This window comes from Somniosus microcephalus, chromosome 19, assembly GCF_052327205.1.
Source record: "Somniosus microcephalus isolate GS21.2 chromosome 19, FLI_Smic_1.0, whole genome shotgun sequence".
Classification (NCBI taxonomy): Eukaryota; Metazoa; Chordata; class Chondrichthyes; order Squaliformes; family Somniosidae; genus Somniosus; species Somniosus microcephalus.
This window is the reverse complement of record NC_141005.1, coordinates 38,805,872-38,828,853: the sequence shown is the minus strand read 5'-3', so window position 1 is coordinate 38,828,853 and position 22,982 is coordinate 38,805,872. Positions and strand designations below refer to the sequence as shown.

General features: G+C 43.7%; 1 protein-coding gene across 1 annotated transcript in view; it reads right to left on the bottom strand.

Annotated features, from left to right (window-relative positions):
• tmem120b (transmembrane protein 120B) overlaps window positions 1-22,982 on the bottom strand; it is a 77,725-nt gene that overhangs the window by 31,666 nt on the left and 23,077 nt on the right. The window contains exons 3-6 of the mRNA XM_085961631.1: window positions 22,106-22,222; window positions 9,387-9,446; window positions 5,963-6,055; window positions 1,324-1,413 (exon numbers count right to left, since the gene is read on the bottom strand). Of these exons, the coding sequence (XP_085817757.1) occupies window positions 1,324-1,413; window positions 5,963-6,055; window positions 9,387-9,446; window positions 22,106-22,222 (360 nt within the window). The remainder of the gene's footprint in view (window positions 1-1,323; window positions 1,414-5,962; window positions 6,056-9,386; window positions 9,447-22,105; window positions 22,223-22,982) is intronic.

Here is a 22,982-nt window from a genome sequence, read left to right as displayed (position 1 = left end):
GTCTAGGTTGACTAATGGGGTGATTTGGCAGACAGGCAAAATGGCAGGCAGAAAGTGTGCTGCCAGCTTGTCTGGTGATCCAGATCACAGCTGCATTTGACAGTGGACAGAATTTGTGACATTATGGGTCACAGAAACACCTTCGAGTTTACAATGCTTTGAGAACTGTTGTGAGGCGAGAGGTAACAGGCTGGTACATCAAACATTTAAAAAGTGGTAGGCAAATACCAATTCAGAATTTGGGGGTTTCTGGCAAATCAAGGCAAACATTTTTTTTTGGGGGGGTGGGGGGTGCGGTAGAGTATTATATATAGTTTCCATGTGGCTTTAATTGTTGTCAAGACTGTTTCCTTTGCTGTGAAGAGGATGCTATATATTGCGATCCTACTGTTTGCCATTTTTTAAACAGAGCAGGGTGTTCTTCTCCCACACTACGAGTATCAGTTCCTTGGATGCAAGCTGAGAAAGTGGGCTATCAAAACTTGAGGCCATTCATCTGTAGGTTGTAGTCTAAGGGGGTGAATTTCCTCCGAGGTTGTCCCACTCACCCGCTGTAACTTCAGCAGAAGAGGCGCAGAAACCCAGGAAAATGGCTTAGATGCTATTTACACAATTTTGAGGGTTTCTGCGGCTGTTATACTGAATTATGGCGGATGAGAGGGAGAATCCCCTAAGTATCAAATGTGTTATTTCCAGGTGCAAGAATGTAAAATAAGATCATGAACAATTGTACAAGTATGTTGTGTCCTCAGGGACACAAAAGAACCTTACATTGTTCCAGCAAAACATTGTCTGCATTGAACACCTTGCTGGATCCATATGGTCCATCTCCAGTAAAAAGTCCATTAGAGCTTCAGGAGATAAGCATCTGTGCAATGTCCTGGCAAATTCTTGAATCCACATCTCATTATTGGATATGGTATTGGATATGGGTTGTTGCGTCAATGCTATCACAGTGTGGACTTTGTTTTGGATATGATGCTTTTCTGCTCTGGAATATTAGACCGCCTTTTTCCTTGGTTACCATAATGTTGAGTCAGCTTTCTCGTGCAACATGTATGGGTAGGGAAGGAACTATAGGACCATGGACATTGGCTGTAAATACATATTTCTAAACAATCACCTTAAATAATGGTTCTCGAATAACATTACCAATTTTTAAATGAGAAAGCAGGGTTAACTCGTAGCTGTCAGGCTTGTACTACAGCATAATTAATAAAACAAAAAAATATTTCTTGTGTGATATGATGTAAAGCTATTAGCAATAATTCTACTTCAAGATAGTAAGAAAAAAGTTACAAAAACAGTAAAGTGCCATATTACCTTGATCCATTGCTGATGAGAACGCTCTCCCTTATTGTTAACGTGCAGTAATACCAGACCAACAGGAAATTAAAGATTTCATCAATTACCCTGGTAACAAAAAATAAAGTTTATTAAAAAGGAGTAACTGTACCAAGTTGGAGTTCATAGCAGTAGAATTCCTTACTAAAAGGAGTGTACAATGTAGTCTGTACAATTAAATATGTATTTTTATTTGAAGAAAATTAATAATTTTGTGGTCTGTACCAACACAGGTAGTTGTAGCTATCCATTTCTGCCTTTCACCCAGCAACCTGACCCCATTTCCACTGGCATACATGGTACACAACAGGATTGGCTTAGTGGCCAGACAGAAGATGCTTCTACATACTTGCTTGTTAACAGTTCTGGAACAGCAACCAATTTTTTTTTTTTTTTTTTTAATAAAAGGTGAAGCAATCATACTGCCAGACGTTTTGTTTTCCTCAGTGATCCAATGAGTTGGTGCTCAAGTTGTAGCCTCTTTCTCTGCAGTAAGGTTGGGGCTTGAGTTTTTAAGGTGCTGAGGTATTTGCTGGTCTGACTCATCCTTTGCTTGCTTTCTTGTTTTGTCTTGCCCTGAAACCTCTCCGCCTCCCTTTCCTCCTTTAAGACGCTCCTTAAAACCTACCTATTTGACCAAGCTTTTGGTCATTTGCCCTAATTTCTCCTTGTGTGGTTCGGTGGCAAATTATTTGTCTTATAATACTCCTGTGAAGCACCTTGGGATGTTTTACTACGTTAAAGGCACTATATAAATAAATGCAAGTTGTTGTTGTCTATCCTACCGGTGCCATTTTTCATATTTTCTAAAAAGGCTTTTCAATGTTATTTTAGATGTAATTTTTCTCTTTTTTCTGTAAATTTGAATATTTTCTTCATTCTATTTTAATTGCACCTGTGCCATTTTATTTTATTTTCAGTTGCTTGTACTTTGCACCACCCTCTTGTTTTTTCCTCCAGCTCAAATATATCTTTGACTCTTTCCTTAAAGCAAAAAGGAAAACAATACAGCTTCTTTGCAGAGCAACTGCATGATTTTGTTCAATGTCATAATCTGGTTTAAGTCCGGCATAACAAATTCAATTACACTCCAAAACACTAGAAAATGTCATGCAGGTACTCAGACATTACAGTAGGTGGAGCTTTTTAACTAAAAAAAACAGTATCTCCCACAGTACTCACACCAAATGCTATTTCATGCAAGAAAGCATGGAGTGAAAAAAGGATAGTTGGCCCATATCAGGTTCATAATACAGTGGAGAACCACGCTGAATACAGAAAGTACAGAAGAGAACTGAAAAAATAAATAAAAGGGGAGAAGAGAGTGCATAAGGATAGATAGGTGGGAAACATAAAAGGGAACCAAAAGCATGTTCTAAACATATAAATAGTAGGAGGACAGTCAAAGGAAGGGTGGGGCCAATTTAGGGCCAAAAAGGAGATCCTCTTGTGGAGGCAGAGGGAATGGTTGAGGTACTAAATGAGTACTTTGCATCTGTCTTGACTAAAGAGGATGCTGCCAATGTTACAGTAAAGGAGGAGGTAGTAGAGAAATTGGATACGGTAAAAACAGATAAAGCGGTGCTAAAAAGGTTGGCAGCGCTCAAAGTAGAAAAGTCACCCAGTTCAGATGGGATGCATCCTAGGTTGCTGAGGGAAGCAAGGATGGAAATTGGGGAGGCTCTGGCCACAATCTTCCAATATTCGATATAGGAGTGGTGTCAGAGGACTGGAGGATTGCAAATGTTACACTCCTGTTCAAAAAGGGGAGTGGGATAAACCCAGCAACTACAGACCAGTCAGCCTGATGGCGAGGGACAATAATCCAGGACAAAAGGCATCAAGGGGGAATATGGTATTGAGATAGAGGATCAGCCATGATCATACTGAATGGTGGAGCAGGCTCGAATGGCCTACTCCTGCTCTATTTTTCGATGTTTCTAAAATTAATTGGCACTTGGAAATATATGAGTTAATAAATGAAAGCCAGCACAGATTTGTTAAAGGCAAATCGTGCTCGACTAAGTTGATCGAGTTCTTTGATGAAGTAATGGGGAGGGTTGATGAGGGCAGTCACAGTGTGGTTGATATTGTGTATATAGACCTTTAAAAGGCATTTGATAAAGTACCACATAATAAACTTTAGAAAAATTGTAGCCCATGGGATTAAAGGGGCAGTGGCTGTGTGGATATGAAATTGGCTAAAGGATAGAAAACAGAGAGTAGTGGTGAATGCTTGTTTTTGAGACTGGAGGGAAGCATACAGTGGTGTTCCCCAGGGGTCGGTATTAGGACCACTGCTCTTTTTATATGTATTTATGACCTGTACTTGGGTATGCAGGGCATAATTTCAAAATCTGCAGATTACGTGAAACTTGGAAATATAGTAAACAATGAGGAAGATAGTAACAGACTTCAGGAGGACATAGTCAGACTGGTGAAATGGGCAGACAGATAGGTGATGAAATTTAACACTGAAAAGTATGAAGTGATTCATTTTGGTAGGAAGAATGAAGAGAGACAATATAAACTAAATGATACAATTTTAAAGGGGGTTCAAGAACAGAGAGACCTGGGGGTGTACGTACTCAAATCTTTGGAGGTGGCAAGACAAGTTGAGATGTCTGTTAAAATGGCATACGGGATCCTTGGCTTTATAAATAGAGGCACAGAGTACAAAATTAAGGAAGTTATGCTAAACCTTTATAAAACACTGGTTAGGCCCCAGCTGGAGTATTGTGGTCAATACTGGGAACGACATTTTAGGAAGGATGTCAAAGCCTTGGAGGGGGTTCAGAGGAGATTTGCATAAAAGGGTGGAGGAAGCAGATTCCAGGTAACTTTCAAAAGGGAACTGGATAAATACTTGAGGGGGGAAAATTTTCAGGGATATGGCGAAAGAGCAGGGGATTTGGACTAATTGCATAGCTCTTCCAGAGCCAGAACAGGCACAATGGGATGAATCACCTCCTCTGTGCTGTATCATTCTATGTTTCTATGGAATAGAATAATGTAATCTCATGTGCTACACTGCACTCCTCTTCTGAAGGCGTGGACAAATGAGTTCTTGTCAACTGCGTCCCCACAGGGATGTGACATGTCCTTATCCACTAGGTAGTCACCACAAGCTCATCCTGTGTATCTCCCAGTGTCTGGCTTTGCATGGTGAAAGGTGCTTGTTTTTCTCAATTGGCGGGGGGGGTGGGGGGGGAGGAGCAATAATTTGCTGAACAGTTTACAACTGTCTTAAGTTCTAAAATGGTTAAAGACTGAGCTACTTTTACGAGGGTGCAGTTCCAAGGGCAGTAACACCCCTCTGGTTCCTTGAAGTTGCCATTCTTCATGAATGAACCTAGACACTCAGGTGCATGCATGCCTGTTTGTGGATGTGTTGGGTGTGCATCACAGGCAAGCCGGATCCCATTCACACCACACATCCATGCACACACTTCCTGCAGGGAGTCTGGATAGCAGCCTGGTCAAGCTGTCTCTTCCATAGCCCAGAAAACTAAGACCAATTTTAATGCCTCCACTGACAACCTGGATCACATCAGTTAACACAGCACAGAAACTTCTGTATAGCTCAGTACAGTACCACACAAGGCATTTATACTAAGCCATCCAGATAGCTCAAGCTACTTTAAAAAGCATTTAAACACTGAGGGAGTAATTTCCAACTTCGGCGTGGGCAGTAAACTGGCGGTTGCAAATTGGCCGCCCATTATACACCACGCCCAATTTTCCTTGCCCTCGACTTAAATGGAAAGGAAAAATCGGGTGGCGTGTAGAACATGCTGCTGAACTTCTACCGCCAGTTTTCTGCCCCCGTCAAAGTTGAATATTACCTCTTGAAAGTTTAAATTAAAGCTTAATTATTTAAACATCAAAATCCATGTGTTACTGAAAATTGGACTCGAAACAGATTGGTCATGTTGGGCATTGCCCAGCGGGTTGTTTTGTATAAACATTGCCCTTTGCTTTTATCAAGTTATACTGATATAACTAGGAAGAGCATTTACAAAGCAAACAGTACAGTAGAAATGATTGCCCTGTAATGGATTAAAAAAAGATTCAATTAGCATATACATAAAAAGGGTTACCAGCAAAGAAATAGAAATATATTAATCTAAAATACTGTATTTCTGTGGACTGGGTTGGAACCTTATCCCTTCAACACAGGAGCCTTAGCTTAAATCTAGCCCAGATTGTTGCAATTAAAAGTTCTTCCCTGTGTGGCAGCTACAAGAGTCACGAGTAGGATAAGTGCGAGCAGTCATAATTCAGTTCCGTATGGGTGAGGTACAGCACAACCCTGACCATAATTTGTTCCCGATTGTTACTAAACCAGGGGTCGCCCCCCCCTCCACCCAAAATGGCCACAATGTTAAGAGAAATGGAAAGAAAATTCCTAATTGTACACTATATGATTCTCTCTTGCAGTTGGAAGTAAAGCACATTATTGGAGCATGAGAAAGGGAGCTTTACTGTGCATCTGGCCAATGCAGAACTAAGTCCAAATTAAAAAACTTCCCAGCACTATCAACCCCGATGAGCACAAAAAATGGAATATTGCAATTGTCCTTCCAATTAAAGGACAGACAAAAAGCAAAAGCTTTACCTATTCAGCAGAAACATGCAAGATATTGCACCAAGTAACAAGATGATGGTCAGATAAAGTTTGAATTTTTCATATTCATCTTTGTAGGCAAACCTGTAAAAACATTATTGGAAGCAACAACAGTTAGGCTTTTTCACACTAATGTAATGGAACAAAACAAATATTTTAGACCTTCTCCTTTCAGTTTTAGTATTGTTCTTCAAATCCTAGCTTGCGGACTCAATTAATTAGTGTTTCTCAAATGTTAATGGTTTCCGTGTCAGCTGTGAGTCAGAAGGTTGTGGGTTCAAGTCCCACTCCTGGGAATTGAGCACATAAATCTAGGCCGACACTCCAGTGCAGTGCTGAGGGAGCGCTGCACTGTCGGAGGTGCCGTCTTTCGGATAAGACGTTAAACCGAGGCCCCATCTGCTCTCTCAGGTGGACGTAAAAAATCCCATGGCACTATTTCGAAGAGCTGGACCATCCACCTACAGCCAAGAGGGAACATGGGCCTCAGCAGTACATTGTGCCTCTGAGTGAGTGGGCAAAGGGGGCTTTGTTAGATATCTGGAAGCAAGCTGCCGATCACCTTTCTGCAGCAGAGGCATAACCAGGGCAAACTGAAGAACTATGGCGTTAACTTATAGAGGAAAACTTACAGAAGTAAAAATTATCTACAGGAGACTTTGGTTTATCCGGAGGTTGAATGTCCGGAAACCTCGATCTACCAGCAGAAATCAGGAGCCGTTCTGTTAGGTTGTTTTTCTTCTTGTGGCTTTTTTTTCCCCCAACAGTCAGGCTTTGGAAAGTCTCTCTGAAGCTGTTGCTAAGCAACAGTGTTTGTTGTCAGATACGGAGATGAAAATCTCCGTATGCTTCAACATTAACTTTGTATGTCCGGCAGTTTTGATAGATCGGCAACAGCTCGGTCCCGTTGGTACCGGATATAACAAAGTTTCCTGTAGCGCAGATAGAACCAGTATACACATGCTTGCCATCCAGGAGGTAGTTTTCTTTTTAAATGTAAACTGCATATAGATTTATGTTTTGTTGTTTAACACTGTTCTGATGTTTATGAGTTTTTAAAAAATTGTAATTGTTTAGTTACAATAAAATGATATTTTACAATGTACATGGAGAATTATAATGGGCCAAATTTTGCTGCAGCAGGGCATCTAACGGTGTCTACCATTAGTTAGACATGCCCTTGCACGTTTGGTTTTTACATTTTTTACGTGGCACGTTTCTGAACATGCGAGCTGATAACATCGCAGCGAGGGAAACAGGGCATCTGGGGCCTGAGTGAACAGGACAAGCAACTGTGTATCTCCTTAACCAGTCAGATTGAAGGATTGTGAACTTACAGTGCAAGGACTGAGAAGGAAGTGTCAATCAGGTACAGAAAGGGAAATAAAGAGGGGAAGAAAAATTGGGTTAAGGGGGGAAAAAAAGACAGAAAGGAAAAGTAAAAATCTTTTTTTTTAATTTTACATTTTAAAAATCTCCAACAACAATTAAAACCTGAAGGAATGAGGAGCGAGAGACACTTGTAATAGTTCATTTTCAGTGCCAGAGGGTTTTTTTTGGCAGTAATTAACATTTACCACATCATTAAAAGGGTACTTAGACTGGAATGGTTAAGACTTAACTTTCTGTGGCGAGTTTAGTTCATATCTACCGCGCAAATACAGAAATTCACTCCATTCAATGCATTTTAATGGTGAGCCAGACAGCGAGATGCTGTTTTCGTGAAGCTAACAGCAAGGCGGCGCAACTCGGAAAGCAACTTTTGGATTTTCCCATTTAACCACACATCTGCTCTGCATCTGAAGTTTCTATACTATTTGCACATAAATAACAGTGAGCGCCATTAGCAACACTGTTATTTTGACAGGAGAATCTGGGCCAATATTGAGTGAACTTTATTGAGTGACATAGGTTGAGAACAATATTGGACACTGATGCAGTGAGTAGCACTGCGGTTTAGGGTGTACTGCTGTTTTTGGCCATGGTGTCATTGCCTGGAGTATGCGCCAGATGGTTGGCTTATGAGATGAGCTATGCGGAGAATGCTGTTGGCATGTCCACCAGTAAACCAGGATTGTGGATAAAATTTCAAACAAATCTCTTCTTGCACAGTCTCGGAGAGTACAAGACTTTCTACAAATAAGTTAATTGCTACTTTATCTCACTCCATACTAATTGCATGGGCATGATTTTCCTGTCAGTGGAATGCACCAATAGCCTGCAGTTAGGAGAAAACCCTAGAGCCTGCTCATACTGGAAAGTAGAAGATGTTACTGCGGGGAAGTCCAGGAAGTTACGTGCTGAATCCTGTTCAGTAGCATGCTTGGTGAGCTTTTGGACGTCAAACAACACCTTTTGGCATGAGGCTTTGCTACAGTTCCAAGTTATGTTCTCTGGGCTCCCCACAGAATTTTACTAAACCAAGTGAAGAATAACAGGAAATCCTGCCTCTCAACTAGAGCTGGAGTTTGGCAGAAGAGGAATGACAAGTGAAAGGATTGCAAACATAACCACCTTAAATAGGCAGTATCATTTAGATTTTTTTTTAAAATCATAAATTGACTCGCAATGTGAAAACCAAAGAATGCTCAATGTAACTGGTAATTGTGCTTGGTGAATTCACTAAACATTAATTTGGTACAAATTAAAAGGAGTTCTTTAGATGGCCTGACACTTACATACCAAAGGTTCCAGGTCTGTGCTGGGTAATCTGATCTCACTGGTGCAGTAGTTGGAGCACTTGTATTGACCTTCGAATCCCTGGGGTCAGAGGGCATGGGGAAATAGGTCAGAGTTCCGACTCACGATCACCATACAGTTAGAAGTCACACAACACCAGGTTATAGTCCAACAGTTTTATTTGAAATCACAAGCTTTCGGAGCGCTGCTCCTTCGTCAGGTGAAGTGGAGAGATGCCTATAGACACAGATTATATAGTCACTGACTAATCTGTGTCTATAGGCATCTCTCCACTTCACCTGACGAAGGAGCAGCGCTCCGAAAGCTTGTGATTTCAAATAAAACTGTTGGACTATAACCTGGTGTTGTGTGGCTTCTTACATTTGTCCACCCCAGTCCAACACCGGCATCTCCACACCATGACTGTACAGTTAGAAAGTGCAAGTATGCATGTCAAGCAAGAACAGAACTGGGCTCAGTTGTGATGCCCCCCAACAGTTAAATATTCCACTGACATACTCTCAACTCACATATGAAGAAAGGCTTCTTGGACATGATGCCAGGGAGCTGCAGGCACCCATGGAATCACACTGTGGGAGGAGTTAGACCGTCACAAGAGGGAAGGAAAAAAAAAACTATATTCCTCTTTTGCAAAGCTACCAGCGAAGTCAAATAAGTGATCGAAAGCATGCTAGAATAGTTATGAAACACAGATCAGAAGGTAAATTGATATTACTTAGCCTGCTTGCTGAGAAGAGTTACATTCACATTTCCAAGCACCAGGTTTAAGTATAGCCTGAAAGAAGAAAAACATTGAAATGTGCAAGGTTTTACTATCACTTGAATATTAGCATTTCCACAGACAACAAAATCAGAGATCATAATTTATCTCGCATCAACTCCATGATTAAAAATTAAGAATTTACACAACTGGGGTAAAAAGAATAAACACAGTGTGACTGGACTTATCCATTAAGATTTCTGGAAAATCATGTATCATGTGCTTGTGAGCTTCATTCTAGAAGAAATATCTTTGTAAGAAAAAAATAAATCCTCTTTATTCATTCTATTTAGCAATAGTTGGTAAATTGGAATGGATCAAAAATACAGGCTTTTGGTAAAATTTCCACTCTAATATAGATTTTGAGAGGTCACCAAAGCACTTTGTAAATTATCACAAACTGGATGAAACAACAATTAAAGTAAAAGTTTATTTCACAATTTCTTCCCATTTGCTTTTTGAAGGGTGACTTTGATAGCTGCACGTTATAAAGTTGTTCTACGCTAATCTAATGGCCAAAAACACCACATAGTGTGGTAGTGAACCACAAAAAAGGAATTCAAATTTAATCGCTGGCATGTGCTAAGTTAGCAATTCTCAACGGCGTGGCGATGGGGTGTTACAATTGGCCTCGATATCCCCAGGCTAGTAAGGGGAAGAAGTAAACCTATTCGCAATGACTATTTAGCAATCCTGGTGGAAATTTGTATGTGTGGATATGTGCATGTGTGGATATTGGTTTGAGAACAGAATTGGACTTGGTCATGGTACTCCCCATGGTCAAATCCATGCCAACATATACTATCAAGGTTCACACTACTGGGACATGGACCTGCCGTGTTCCTGGTGCCAGAGTTCATATTGTCCACAAGTTACCTCCTGCTCCCTCACTCCCCTCCCCATTCAACTCCCCTTCCTCGCCCCCATGCTAGCTAACATTGTTCCCTTTCCTCAGGTACCAGTCCCATCCCCCATCCCTTCAAAACTGCCATCACACCCTTTTCAAAAAACAAAACCTCAATCCATCTGTCCTCTCCAATTATCACCCATTTCCTATCTCCTTTTACTATTATGAAAAAGGAAAGGAAGAACTTGCATTTATATAGTACCTTGTGGCAGAGCCACTAAGGGACTCCAATCAATTGTATATAATTCCCTTTAATAATATGTTGGCTACAGCCGGAGTCTGTATCTTTGTTTTCACTGTTTACATGTACAGAGCGCAATCACTTTAATAGCACGGGTAAACGCGATGACGTCACGCCGTTCATCACGTGATCCCCCACCAGCGGGAAAAACGTGATGACGTCAGCCACGGGACCGCCCTAGCAGTCCTCATGGAGCCTCCGAACTGACTAGAACTATATTCGATGTTCTCCTGTAGTTATCCGCTAAACTCTAACTTTTCATTAAACCACGTTTATTTGATCGCCTGAGTGGACCTCAGTCTTTTGAATAGGAACTAGACATTCCTACAACCTTTCATTATCTCAGAACATCCCAAAGCTAATGAAATATGCTTTCAAGTGTAGTCACTGTTATAATGTAGGGAAACGCGACAGCCAATTTGCGCACACCAAGGTCCCACAAAGAGATTAATGACCAGATAATCCATTTTAGTAATGTTGGTTAAGAGGTAAATATTAGCCAGGATACCTTGAGAACTCTCTTGTTCTTCTTCACATAGTGTCATGGGATCATTTTTATCCACTCGAGGGCAGTCGGAACCTCGGTTTAATGTCTCATCAGAAAGACAGCACCTCTATCAGTGCAGCACTCCCTCTGTACTATACTGGTGTCAGCCTAGATTATGTGTTCAAATCTCTGGAGTGGGGCTTGAACCCATGACCTTCTGACTCAGGGGAGAGAGTATTATCACTGACATCCAAGGTCCTTGAATGTGGTGCCTCTCAGCTCTGTGCCTATCTCTTCCAAAACATCCAGCTTCCACCCTTCTCACAGCACCAAGATGTCTCAAGCCAAAGTCATAAAAGATATTCTCTGTGACTGTGACCATAGTACATTATCTCTCCTCAATCTTTCTTTGGCATTTGATAGGTTGGTCATGCCATTTTCCACCAACACATCTGCCTCTGTCAGTCAGAAACAGGAGAATTTATAATGGGGAAACAAGGAAATGGCAGAGCAATTAAACAAATACTTCACGGAAGAGGACACAAATAGCTTCCCCGAAATGCTAGGGAACCAAGGGTCTAATGAGAAGGAGGAATTAAAGGAAATTAGTATTAGTAAAAGAATAGCGCTGGAGAAATTAATGGGACTGATAATCTGCATCCCAGAGTATTAAAAGAGGTAGCCATGGAAATAGTGGATGCATTGGTTGTCCTCTTCCAAAATTCTATAGATTATGGAACAGTGCCTGCAGATTGGAGGGTGGCAAATGTAACCCCACTATTTAAAAGAGGGAGAGCGAAAACAGGGAACTACAGACCGGTTAGCCGAACATCAGTAGTAGGGAAAATGTTAGAGTCTATTATAAAGGATGTGATAACAGGACACTTAGAAAATATCAACGGGATTAGACAAAGTCAACATGGATTTATGAAAGGGAAATCGTGTTTGACAAACCTACTGGAATTTTTTTGAGGATGTAACTGGTAGAATAGATAAGGGAGAACCAGTAGATGTGGTGTATTTGGATTTTCAGAAGGCCTTTGATAAAGTCCCACATAAGAGGTTAGTGTGAAAAATTAATGCACATGGGATTGGGGGTAATATACTGGCATGGATTGAAAATTGGTTAACAGACAGGAAACAGAGAGTAGGAATAAATGGGTCTTTTTCGGGGTGGCAGGCAGTGACTAGTGGGGTACCGCAGGGATCAGTGCTTGGGCCCCAGCTAGTCACAATATATATCAATGATTTGGATGAGGGAACCAAATGTAATATTTCCAAGTTTGCTGACGACACGAAACTAGGTGGGATTGAGAGTTGTGAGGAGGATGCAAAGAGGCTTCAAGGCGATTTAGACAAGTTGAGTGAGTGGACAAATACATGGCAGATGCAGTATAACGTGGATAAATGTGAAGTTATCCACTTTGGTAGGAAAAACAGAAAGGCAGAGTATTATTTAAATGGTGATAGATTGGGAAATGTTAATGTCCAGAGGGACCTGGGTGTCCTTGTACACCAGTCACTGAAAGCAAACATGCAGGTGCAGCAAGCAGTTAGGAAGGCAAATGGTATGTTGGCCTTCATTGCAAGAGGATTGGGGTACAGGAGCAAGGATGTCTCACTACAGTTATACAGGGCCTTGGTGAGACCACACCTGGAGTACTGTGTGCAGTTTTGGTCTCCTTACCAAAGAAAGGATATACTTGCCATAGAAGGTGTAATGTATATACCTTTAAGGGGGGAACTATCTTTTACAGCTCATGTATACTGCAGTACCGGCAGTGACCACACCTGTCTATAGCACTGAGTAGTAATCTGTACAGATCAGTTCCAGTGTGAGCCACGTTGAGTAAACACCTGTTGTACCGTTCTCCTGCAGTCTGTGTCTTATTATACACAGACACAACATTGGCGACGAGGCAAGTTCGAACCTACCTGCAAGTCTGCATCACCTCCCGGGGATTCGTTCCTGGAGATCAGTGGATTGGAGGTCAAGGCCAGAGACTCGGGCGTCGACCACGGGCAACCGCCCAGTCATCCAGCAGAGACTCGAGAATTGTGGGGGAGGCTGTCGAGAGCCAGGCTTGGCTTTCCAGTCGAGGTGGTCCAGCGAAACGGGCTGGCAACAGGTAGTGTGCAGACCCTTCCCGGACAGCGGCAGGCTAGAGCCCGACCGAGCGGCACAGCAAAGGGCCGAGCAGCGTCGACGGGGGAGAAAGAGAGAGAGAGAGAGAGAGAGAGAGAGAGAGAGGGCAGAGCGCACAGGGCAGAGAGAGACGAGCAGAAACCCGCGAGGCGCCGCCATTGCCACGTGCACCGCCGAGAGCGGCGTTGGCAGCAGCGCAGGAGAAGCGCGCGAAACCTACAGGGCGCCGCCATTGCCATGAGAACCGCCGGGAGCGGCGTTGGCAGCAGCGGGGGAGGAAGGAAAGCGCGGGAGACGCCATTTTAAACCACACCCAAAATGCTGAAGAGTGGCAGTATCACCGCATTTGACAATGAAGTCGAAGATTGGACTACATATGTCGAACGAATAGAGGTATACTGCAAGGCAAATGAGGTGTCAGATGACAAGAAAGCGTCGGTATTGTTAAATTTAATGGGTGCAAAGACGTATGGTTTATTACGAAATCTAGTAACCCCAACGAAGCCAATGGAAAAGTTTTGAAGACATAGTAACGATACTACAGGAACATTTAAACCCCACACCGCTGCTGATAGCAGAAAGATTCAAGTTTCACAAACGGAACCAGCATAAGGATGAAAGCAATGCTGATTATTTAACAGAACTGCGCAAACTATCGAAACACTGCCAGTTTGGAGCGGGACTGGCAGATACCTTAAGGGACAAGTTTGTGTGTGGGCTTCAAAGTGAAGGAACCCAGAAACGGCTTTTATCTGAAAAGGACCTTACGCTGGAAAAGGCTTTCAGCATTGCGATATCATATGAAGCAGCAGTACGGGGCGCTGCAGAGATACAACAGAGACCGCAAGAATATGGCACAAACGAAATGTCATATGGAACAGAGAAGTGCTATCGCTGCGGCAGAACAACACACGACCAGAATGATTGCTGGTTCAAAGACAAAGTGTGCAGACAGTGTGGAAAAGTAGGACACATAGCACGAGTCTGCAGGTCGGGATAGAAAACCAGCAATAAGAAACCTACCAAAGAAAAGTACAAGAAGGTACATAAGATGACGGAGAATAGTTCAGACGAACAAAAGAGTGATAACGACTCCGAAAGCAGGGAACTGAGTTGTCTGAAACTACATAATGTGATCACAACGGAGGATCACCGAACCATTTGGGTCACTCTCAAGATAGCAGGTGTCCAGGTAAAGATGGAATTGGACACAGGATCAGCCCTAACAGTCATAAACCGACGGGACTACGAGCGGCTATTCTCACACATACCCTTGACACAAAAATTATTTTGAAGACGTACACGGGGCAAAAAGTCTACCCCAAAGGAAAAATAAGGGTGACCGTTATATATATAACGGTAAGGAAACACCAAAACTAGACCTGTATGTATTGCAAGATGGAGGACCACCATTACTGGGACGTGAATGGATCCGGAAAATACAACTGGATTGGCATTCCATACAGGCACTGACTGTGGCTGACAAAAAGGATGACGACGTCACACCTGGGCGACAGTCAAAGATCCTAACTGACGCGAAAGAAGTGTTCCAGCAAGGACTCGGAACACTAAAAGGCATGACAGCAACGATTAAAATTGAAGAAAACGCAAGCCCAAAATTTTTTACGGCCAGACCGATGCCTTATGCGATCCGCCCAGCCGTCGAAGCAGAGCTGGGGGGTCTGGAACATTCAGGTGTACTGTCCAAGGTAGACTGGAGCGAGTGGGCTACACCCATCGTCCCTGTGATGAAAAAGTCGTTGAACAGCACGCCTGGGGAACCAAGGAAGGTTCGCATCTGTGGGGACTTTAAGGTAACAGTGAACCTAGTCCTTCACACCGTACAATATCCACTTCCGCGGATTGAAGATATTTTCGCCTCGCTATCTGGAGGGAAACGCTTCACTAAGATTGATCTGGCCCAGGCGTATCTGCAAATGGAGGTAGAAGAAGCATCAAAAAAATACCTCACAACCAACACCCATAAAGGTCTCTACCAAGACAACCGGCTGGTATTCGGGGTAGCATCAGCTCCGGCTATTTGGCAGAGGGCAATGGAACAAGTCCTGCAAGGGATCCCAGGGGCCCAGTGTTATTTGGATGACATCCTGGTCACGGGCAAAAATGACAGTGATCACCTTGCCAACCTGGAGCAGGTGCTCACTAGATTGCAGGACTATGGGCTCCGAGCTAACCGCCCCAAATGCGAGTTTTTTAGAAAACAGATCTCGTATTGTGGCCACGTTATCGATAAAGAGGGGTTACATAAGTCCCCAGAGAAGACTGAGGCAGTAGTCAAGGCTCCAGCACCGGAAAATGTGTCACAACTGAGGTCGTTCCTCGGGCTGGTAAACTACTACCATAAGTTCTTGCCAAATTTGTCTACAATACTACACCCACTGAACACCCTACTGCAAACTGGGGTGCCATGGAAGTGGAGTGATGAATGTAGACGAGCTTTCCAGAAGAGCAAAACACTAATCACATCGAAAGAGGTATTGGCCCATTACAACCCAGCATTACCAATTTGGTTAGCATGTGATGCATCACCCTACGGCATTGGAGCAGTGCTGTCGCACAAATTCTCGGACGGCTCAGAGAGGCCAATAGCCTTTGCGTCACGATCACTAACCTCAGCCGAGCATAACTACGCCCAGATTGACAGGGAGGCCCTCAGCCTAGTGTGGGGAGTGAAAAAGTTCAATCACTATCTGCACGGGCAGAAATTCACCTTGCTGACTGATCACCAGCCTCTTGTCTCCATTTTTAATCCGAAGAAGGGCGTTCCGGTGATGACTGCGCAAAGACTACAAAGATGGTAAGCATGCAGGTGCAGCAGGCGGTTAAGGCGGCAAATGGTATGTTGGCCTTCGTAGCAAGAGGGTTCGAGTACAAGAACAAGGATGTCTTGCTGCAGTTGTACAGGGCCTTGGTGAGACCGCACCTGGAGTATTGTGTGCAGTTTTGGTCGCCTTACCTGAGGAAGGACGTTCTTGCCATGGAAGGAGTGCAGCGAAGATTCACCAGGCTGATACCTGGGATGGCAGGAATGCCGTATGAGGAGAGATTGTGTCAATTGGGCTTATACTCACTGGAGTTTAGAAGATTGAGAGGGGATCTCATCGAAACCTTTAAAATTGTCAGGCCTGGACAGACTAGATGCAGGAAGGATGTTTCTGATGGCTGGGGAGTCCAGAACCAGGGGTCATAGTCTAAGGATAAGGGGTAAGCCATTTAGGACTGAAATGAGGAGGAATTTCTTCACCCAGAGAGTGGTGAACCTGTGGAATTCTCTGCCAGAGGGCGGTGGAGGCCAGTTCATTAAGTATATTCAAGAAAGCGTTGGATATATTTCTTAAGGCTAAAGGGATCAAGGGATATGGGGAGAAGGCAGGGACCGGGTAGTGAATTTGGATGATCAGCCATGATCTCATTGAATGGCGGAGCAGGCTCGAAGGGCCGAATGGCCTACTCCTGCTCCTATCTTCTATGTATCTATGGTCACTTTTTCTAGGGGCGCACCACTATGAGATTGAATATAAGGGCATGAAACAGCATGGAAATGCTGATGGGCTATCACGCCTGCCACTGCCTACTGCGGAGGAAGCACCAGCAGTGGATCCTGTCGAAATATTCCATTCGACTATAGTTGAATACCTACCGGTAACTAACGCTTGTATCGAAAAGGAAACCCGAAATGACCCGACACTGTCTCGGGTATATGATTTGACAGTGAAGGGATGGCCAGCACATGGCGACTCACTGTTGCCAGCATTCTCGACAAGGAGAGAACAGCTGTCAGTGTGCCGGGGGACCTTGATGTGTGGATCCCGAGTGGTAATTCCACCCAAGTTAAGGGATGGAGTGCTCAATGAGCTTCAGGAGGGTCATCTGGATCTGGGAGGGGTAAAAATGAAAAGCCTAGCCAGGGCTCATGTGTGGTGGCCAGGAATCGATAAACAAATCGAGGACCTGACCAAGAGCTGCTCAGGATGCCAGAAAGTCCAAAATGTACCACCACAGGCCCCTCTACACCGATGGGAGTGGCCCTCATCTCCATGGCAACGGGTACACATTGATTTTGCTGGTCCATTTATGGACTCAATGTTTCTAATCACCGTGGATGCCCATTCGAAATGGCCTGAGGTCATGAAAATGTCCTCCACCACCACGGAGAAAACTATTGCAGTCCTACGGACCATTTTTGCCAGGAATGGCTTGCCAGAACAGATTTGCTCCGACAACGGGCCACAGTTTGTGTCCGAAGAGTTCCGGAGGTTCTTGAAAAAGAATGGGGTAAGGCATTACACATCCGCCCCGTATCATCCAGCCACAAATGGATTGGCTGAGAGGTTCGTACAAACCTTTAAGAAGGCAATAAAGGCTATGTACAATGACAACATTCCGCTGCAGCACAAGGTGGACAATTTCCTGTTCGCCTACCGGAATGCGACACATGCAGTCACCAAGCAGGCCCCAGCCATGATGTTCTTTAACCGAAGGTTAAGATCTCGCCTGGATTTGCTCAGACCAAACGTACAAAGAGATGTTGAGAGTAAGCAATTCCAGCACATCCATGAGAAGCCAACAAGGAGCTTCAATGTAGGGCAACCAGTCTTGGCCCGCGACTACCGAACAGAAAAATGGCAGCCAGGAACGATATGCACACGGCAGGGCCCACTAATGTACACAGTGGATGTTGGGGAGAGCATCGTGAGACGCTATGCTGACCAGATCCTAGAGTCACAGGAACAAGTCAACTTCATGACTCGCCCGTACGTACCTGGTGATGAACCCGACGTACAGCTCGCATCTACCCCAGAAACAGTAGCATCGGAAGCTGATGAACCAACCGACGTCAGGGGGCCAGAATCGCCTCCGCACCAAGAGCAAGACACTCGGGAAAGGCGCTATCCAGAAAGGATCAGGAAGCCTCCCCAAAGACTGAATATATAAATAGACTATTTTCAGCTAATGTTGCATGTTAAAAGTGTTAATTGGAATTAGTTTGATATTTAATTGTTAAATGAGTGTTATGGTAGTTAATCTAAAAGGGGAGGAATTGTAATGTATATACCTTTAAGGGGGGAACTATTTTTTGCAGCTCATGTATACTGCAGTACCGGCAGTGACCACACCTGTATATAGCACTGAGTAGTAATCTGTACAGATCAGTTCCAGTGTGATCCACGTTGAGTAAACACCTGTTGTACCGTTCTCCTGCAGTCTGTGTCTTATTATACACAGACACAACAGAGGGAGTGCAACGAAGATTCACCAGACTGATTCCTGGGATGGCAGGACTGTCGCATGAGGAGATTGGGTCGACTCGGCCTGTATTCACTAGAGTTTAGAAGAATGAGAGGGGATCTCATTGAAACGTAGTAAATTCTGACATGGCTAGACAGACTGGATGCAGGGAGGATGTTTCCCCTGGCTGGGGTGGGGGGGGATCTAGAATGAGGGGTCACAGTCTCAGGATACAGGGTAGGACATTTAGGACTGAGATAAGGAGAAATTTCTTCACTCAGAGGGTGGTGAACCTGTGGAATTCTCTACCACAGAAGGCTGAGAAGGCCAAGTCACTGAGTATATTTAAGGAGGAGATAGGTAGATTTCTAGACACAAAAGACATCAAGGGGTATGGGGAGAGAGCGGGAATATGGTATTGAGATAGAGGATCAGCCATGATTATATGGAATGGCGGAGCAGGCTGGAAGGGCCGAATGGCCTACTCCTGCTCCTATTTTTCTATGTTTCTAAGTGTCCAGCACCATGGGACTGGCCTTGCATGGTTCCAGTTATATCTATCTAAATGCAGCCAGTGTACTTCCATCAATAGATTCTCTCCCCTTCCCCGCACCATCATCTTTCCTTTGCCCTGTTCTCTTTCTTATCTGCAACCTGCTACTTGTTGATGTCATCTGCAGGCACAGCATCAGCTTTCACATGTGTGCAGATAATACCCAGCTCTATCTTTTCATTACTTCTCTCAACACGTTGGCTGCCTTTGTGTTGTCAACTGCTTGTGCAACATCAAGTCCTGGGTGAGCCACAATTTCCTCCAATTCAACATCAAGAAAACCAAACAGATTATCTTTGGCCCTCGTCACAACCTCCACTCCCTTGTCACTGACTCCAACCCCTGCCTGGTAACTATCCCAGGCGTAACCAGACAATTCAGAACCTTGGCACCCACCCTCTGATCTAGATTAGCTCCCATTATCCAACAAGTCTGTAAATCCATCAGTGGTTTTGCAATTGCCTCAAGCCCTATATCCCGCTCCCAATTACTCGGTTCCTCAGACTCTGGCCTTTTCTGCATCCACCCTCCCTTCGCCCCAACATTGGCGACAGCCATCAGCTCCTCAGACCTACTATCTAGAGGTTTGTCCTGAAATATCTCTGCCTCTCTCCAACTTGAAGAACCTTCTCAAAACCCAGCTTTTCAACCAAGCTGTTGGTCGCCTATCCAAATGTTTTCTTTCTTGGTTTGGGTTCCTGTTTCCTTCCATTTATTTGAGACATACATTGGGAAGTTTCTTTCCATTAAAGGCACTATATATTTTCCAGTTGTTCTTGAACCATATCACAGTGTGAGTTGCCACTTTCAGGAAGGAAGGGAAAAAACCTGAAGAAAAAAAGGTCTGTTCTACCCCATAATTGCTGTGTTTCAAAATCACTAATCAAAGTTACGTGTTGTGTCCTCATAAGGAGGCAAACAAGTCCAAAAGTTAAAACACTCAAATAGGAAACCAACATTTAAATCCCTGTTGGTCTTCCCTTAGGAAACAAGACTGCTAAAGCTTGGCTGGGTTAAGAGCTATATAGATGGATACTGCAATGGGTTAGCACAATAGTTTGCACATTCTCCCCGTGTTTGCGTGGGTTTCCTCCGGGTGCTCCGGTTTCCTCCCACAGTCCAAAGATGTGCGGGTTAGGTTGATTGGCCTTTAGTGTTAGGGGGATTAAATACGTGGGGTTACGGGGATAGGGTGGGATATGTGTTGGTGTAGGGGTTACGGGGATCGGGTGGGATGTGTGTCGGTGCAGGCTCGATGGGCCGAAATGGCCTCTATCTGCATTGTGGGGTTTCTGTGATTCTGTGAATAGCGTGTCACCACTGGTACTTGGGTTTCGAGGCAGCCAGACAGAGGAAATGAAAATTTCGAGTCTGTGAGCTTCTAGCATCCTATATATGAAATAAGTTCATCTTGGCAGCTCCTACTGGATGTCAGCCACAGTACAAAAATGCATTTGTCACGAATTTCAAACTTAATCAGAATATCTACAAGGTTGGCTGATGAGCAAAATGAAAATGTCACATTTTGTGCAATACTAGGTGACGTTGAGTTTGCAGCTCATTATTGGGCAAGATAAAGGGAGCTTTGCTCTGCATTTAACCTGCACCGTACATGACCTGGGACTGCTGGTTGCTGACACTCCGTGCTCGAAAAGGAAAACGCTGCATTACCCAGCGCTAACATCTCTCACCTCGAGCATAAAATCTCACCAATCAATAAATACAAAATTAGTGCAGGTTGCAATAGTGTATTTGGATTTCCAGAAGGCATTCGATAAGGTGCCACATAAAAGGTTACTGCACAAGAGCGCACGGGGTTGGGGCTAATATATTGGCATGGATAGGGGATTGGCTAACTAACAGAAAGCAGAGAGTCGGGATAAACGGGTCATTTTCTGGTTGGCAATCAGTAACTAGTTGGGTGCCACAGGCATCAGTGCTGGGGCCTCAACTATTTAAAATCTGTATTAAATGACTTGGACGAAGGGACCGAGCATACTGTAGCCAAATTTGCTGATGATACAAAGGTGTGACGAGCACACAAAGAATCTGCAAAGAGATACAGATAGGTTAAGTGAGTGGGCAAAAATTTGGCAGATGGAGTATAATGTGGGAAAATGTGAGGTTATCCACTTTGGAAGAATGAAAAAGCAAATTATTATTTAAATGGAGTGAGACTACAAAATGCTGTGGTACAAAGGGATCTGGGGGTCCTAGTACATGAAACACAAAAAGTTAGCATGCAGGTACAGCAAGTAATTAGGAAGGCTAATGGAATGTTGGCCTTTATTGCAAGGGGTATGGAGTATAAAAGTAGGAAAGTTTTGATGCAACTTTACAGGGTGCTGGAGAGACCGTACCTGGAGTACTGCATACAGTTTTGGTCTCCATATTGAAGGAAGGATATACTTGCACTGGAGGCAGTGCAGAGAAGGTTCACTAGGTTGATTCCTGGGATGAAGGGGTTGACGTATGACGAAAGGTTGAGCCTATACTCATTGGAGTTTAGAAGAATGAGAGGTGATCTTATTGAAACATATAAGATTCTGAGGGGGCTTGACAGGGTACATACTGAGAGGATGTTTCCCCTAGTGGGGGTATAGTTTCAGAATAAGGGGTCGCCCAGTTAAGATGGAGATGAGGAGGAATTTCTTCTCAGAGGGTCATGAATCTTTGGAATTCTCTACCCCAGAGAGCTGTGGAGACGGAGTCAATGAATATATTCAAGGTGGAGATTGACAGACATTTGAACTACAGGGGAGTCGAGGGGTATGGGGAGAGAGCGGGAAAGTGGTGTTGAGGCCAAGATTGGATCAGCCATGATCTTATTGAATGGCGGAGCAGGCTCGAGGGGCCAATTGGCCTACTCCTGCTCCTGTTTCTTATGGTGTCTGATGGAGCCTCCCTACCTATGAAAAAGTGCATTATCTTCCCTCACTAGCTCGACTAAAAGCAGGAACTCTGGAAGAAGTAGATGCAAGCCCACATCCTCCCAGTCCATACAGCCAATCCCTGGTACATCTACTGTTATAAGAACAAGCTTACGTTTGCACAGGATTATTTTTATTTTTTAGGGAAAAAAAAACATACCCATTCTTCTTGGGTAGGAATGCTTCCATATCAAAGAAAACATTGCGTCGCTCTTTGATATCATTATTAAGTTTCTGTATGACTTCAGCTTCTTCTGCATTAGCTGAATGTTTATACCTGTGTGAAAAACAAAAGATTTTTTAAGCTGTCACACATCTTAGCCCTTTTCTGAATAAAGGAACAGAAATACTATATAACAAATATGTAATGTTTTCTCCAGCCTTTCCTCTACAGTTTAACAGTGCTATAAATAACTGCCGAGTTCAATTTTGCTACTAACTAGGCACTTAATGGTGACTTCGCGCCAAATACTTGTATTTTCAATTATACATTTATGGGGCTTCAGGCCATCTGTTTACATGCAATATAGGAATATTCAGACTTTTTGCATTCTGTTTTCCTTATACTTTCCATTCTCGGGATGTGGGCATCGCTGGCAAGACCGGCATTTATTGCCCATCCATCGTTGCCCTTGAAAAAACGATGGTGGGCCTTCTTATTGAACTGCTGCAGTCCATGTGGTCCCACAACACTCCTTACCCAAGGCATTTCAGGATTTTGACCCAGCGACAATGGAGGAACAGCGATTTATGTCCCAGGACAGTTTCTTGCTGATGCCAGGTGCCCAAATTGGGAATTTCCCATCCTTTGTTTTAAAAACATCAAGCACAAAGCTCGAGAGACACAGGTATACCATGGTAAATTAAGCCATCAAGAACATTACCATTAGATGATAAAACAGTCAATTTACTTACAACATTAAAATAAACAATCTAACATGACACTACAACATTCCATATCAGTGTGGCGGAACCACCAGAGGATTATGGACAATTGTATATAATTCCTTTTACAGCAATGTAGTACAGCTAGGGGC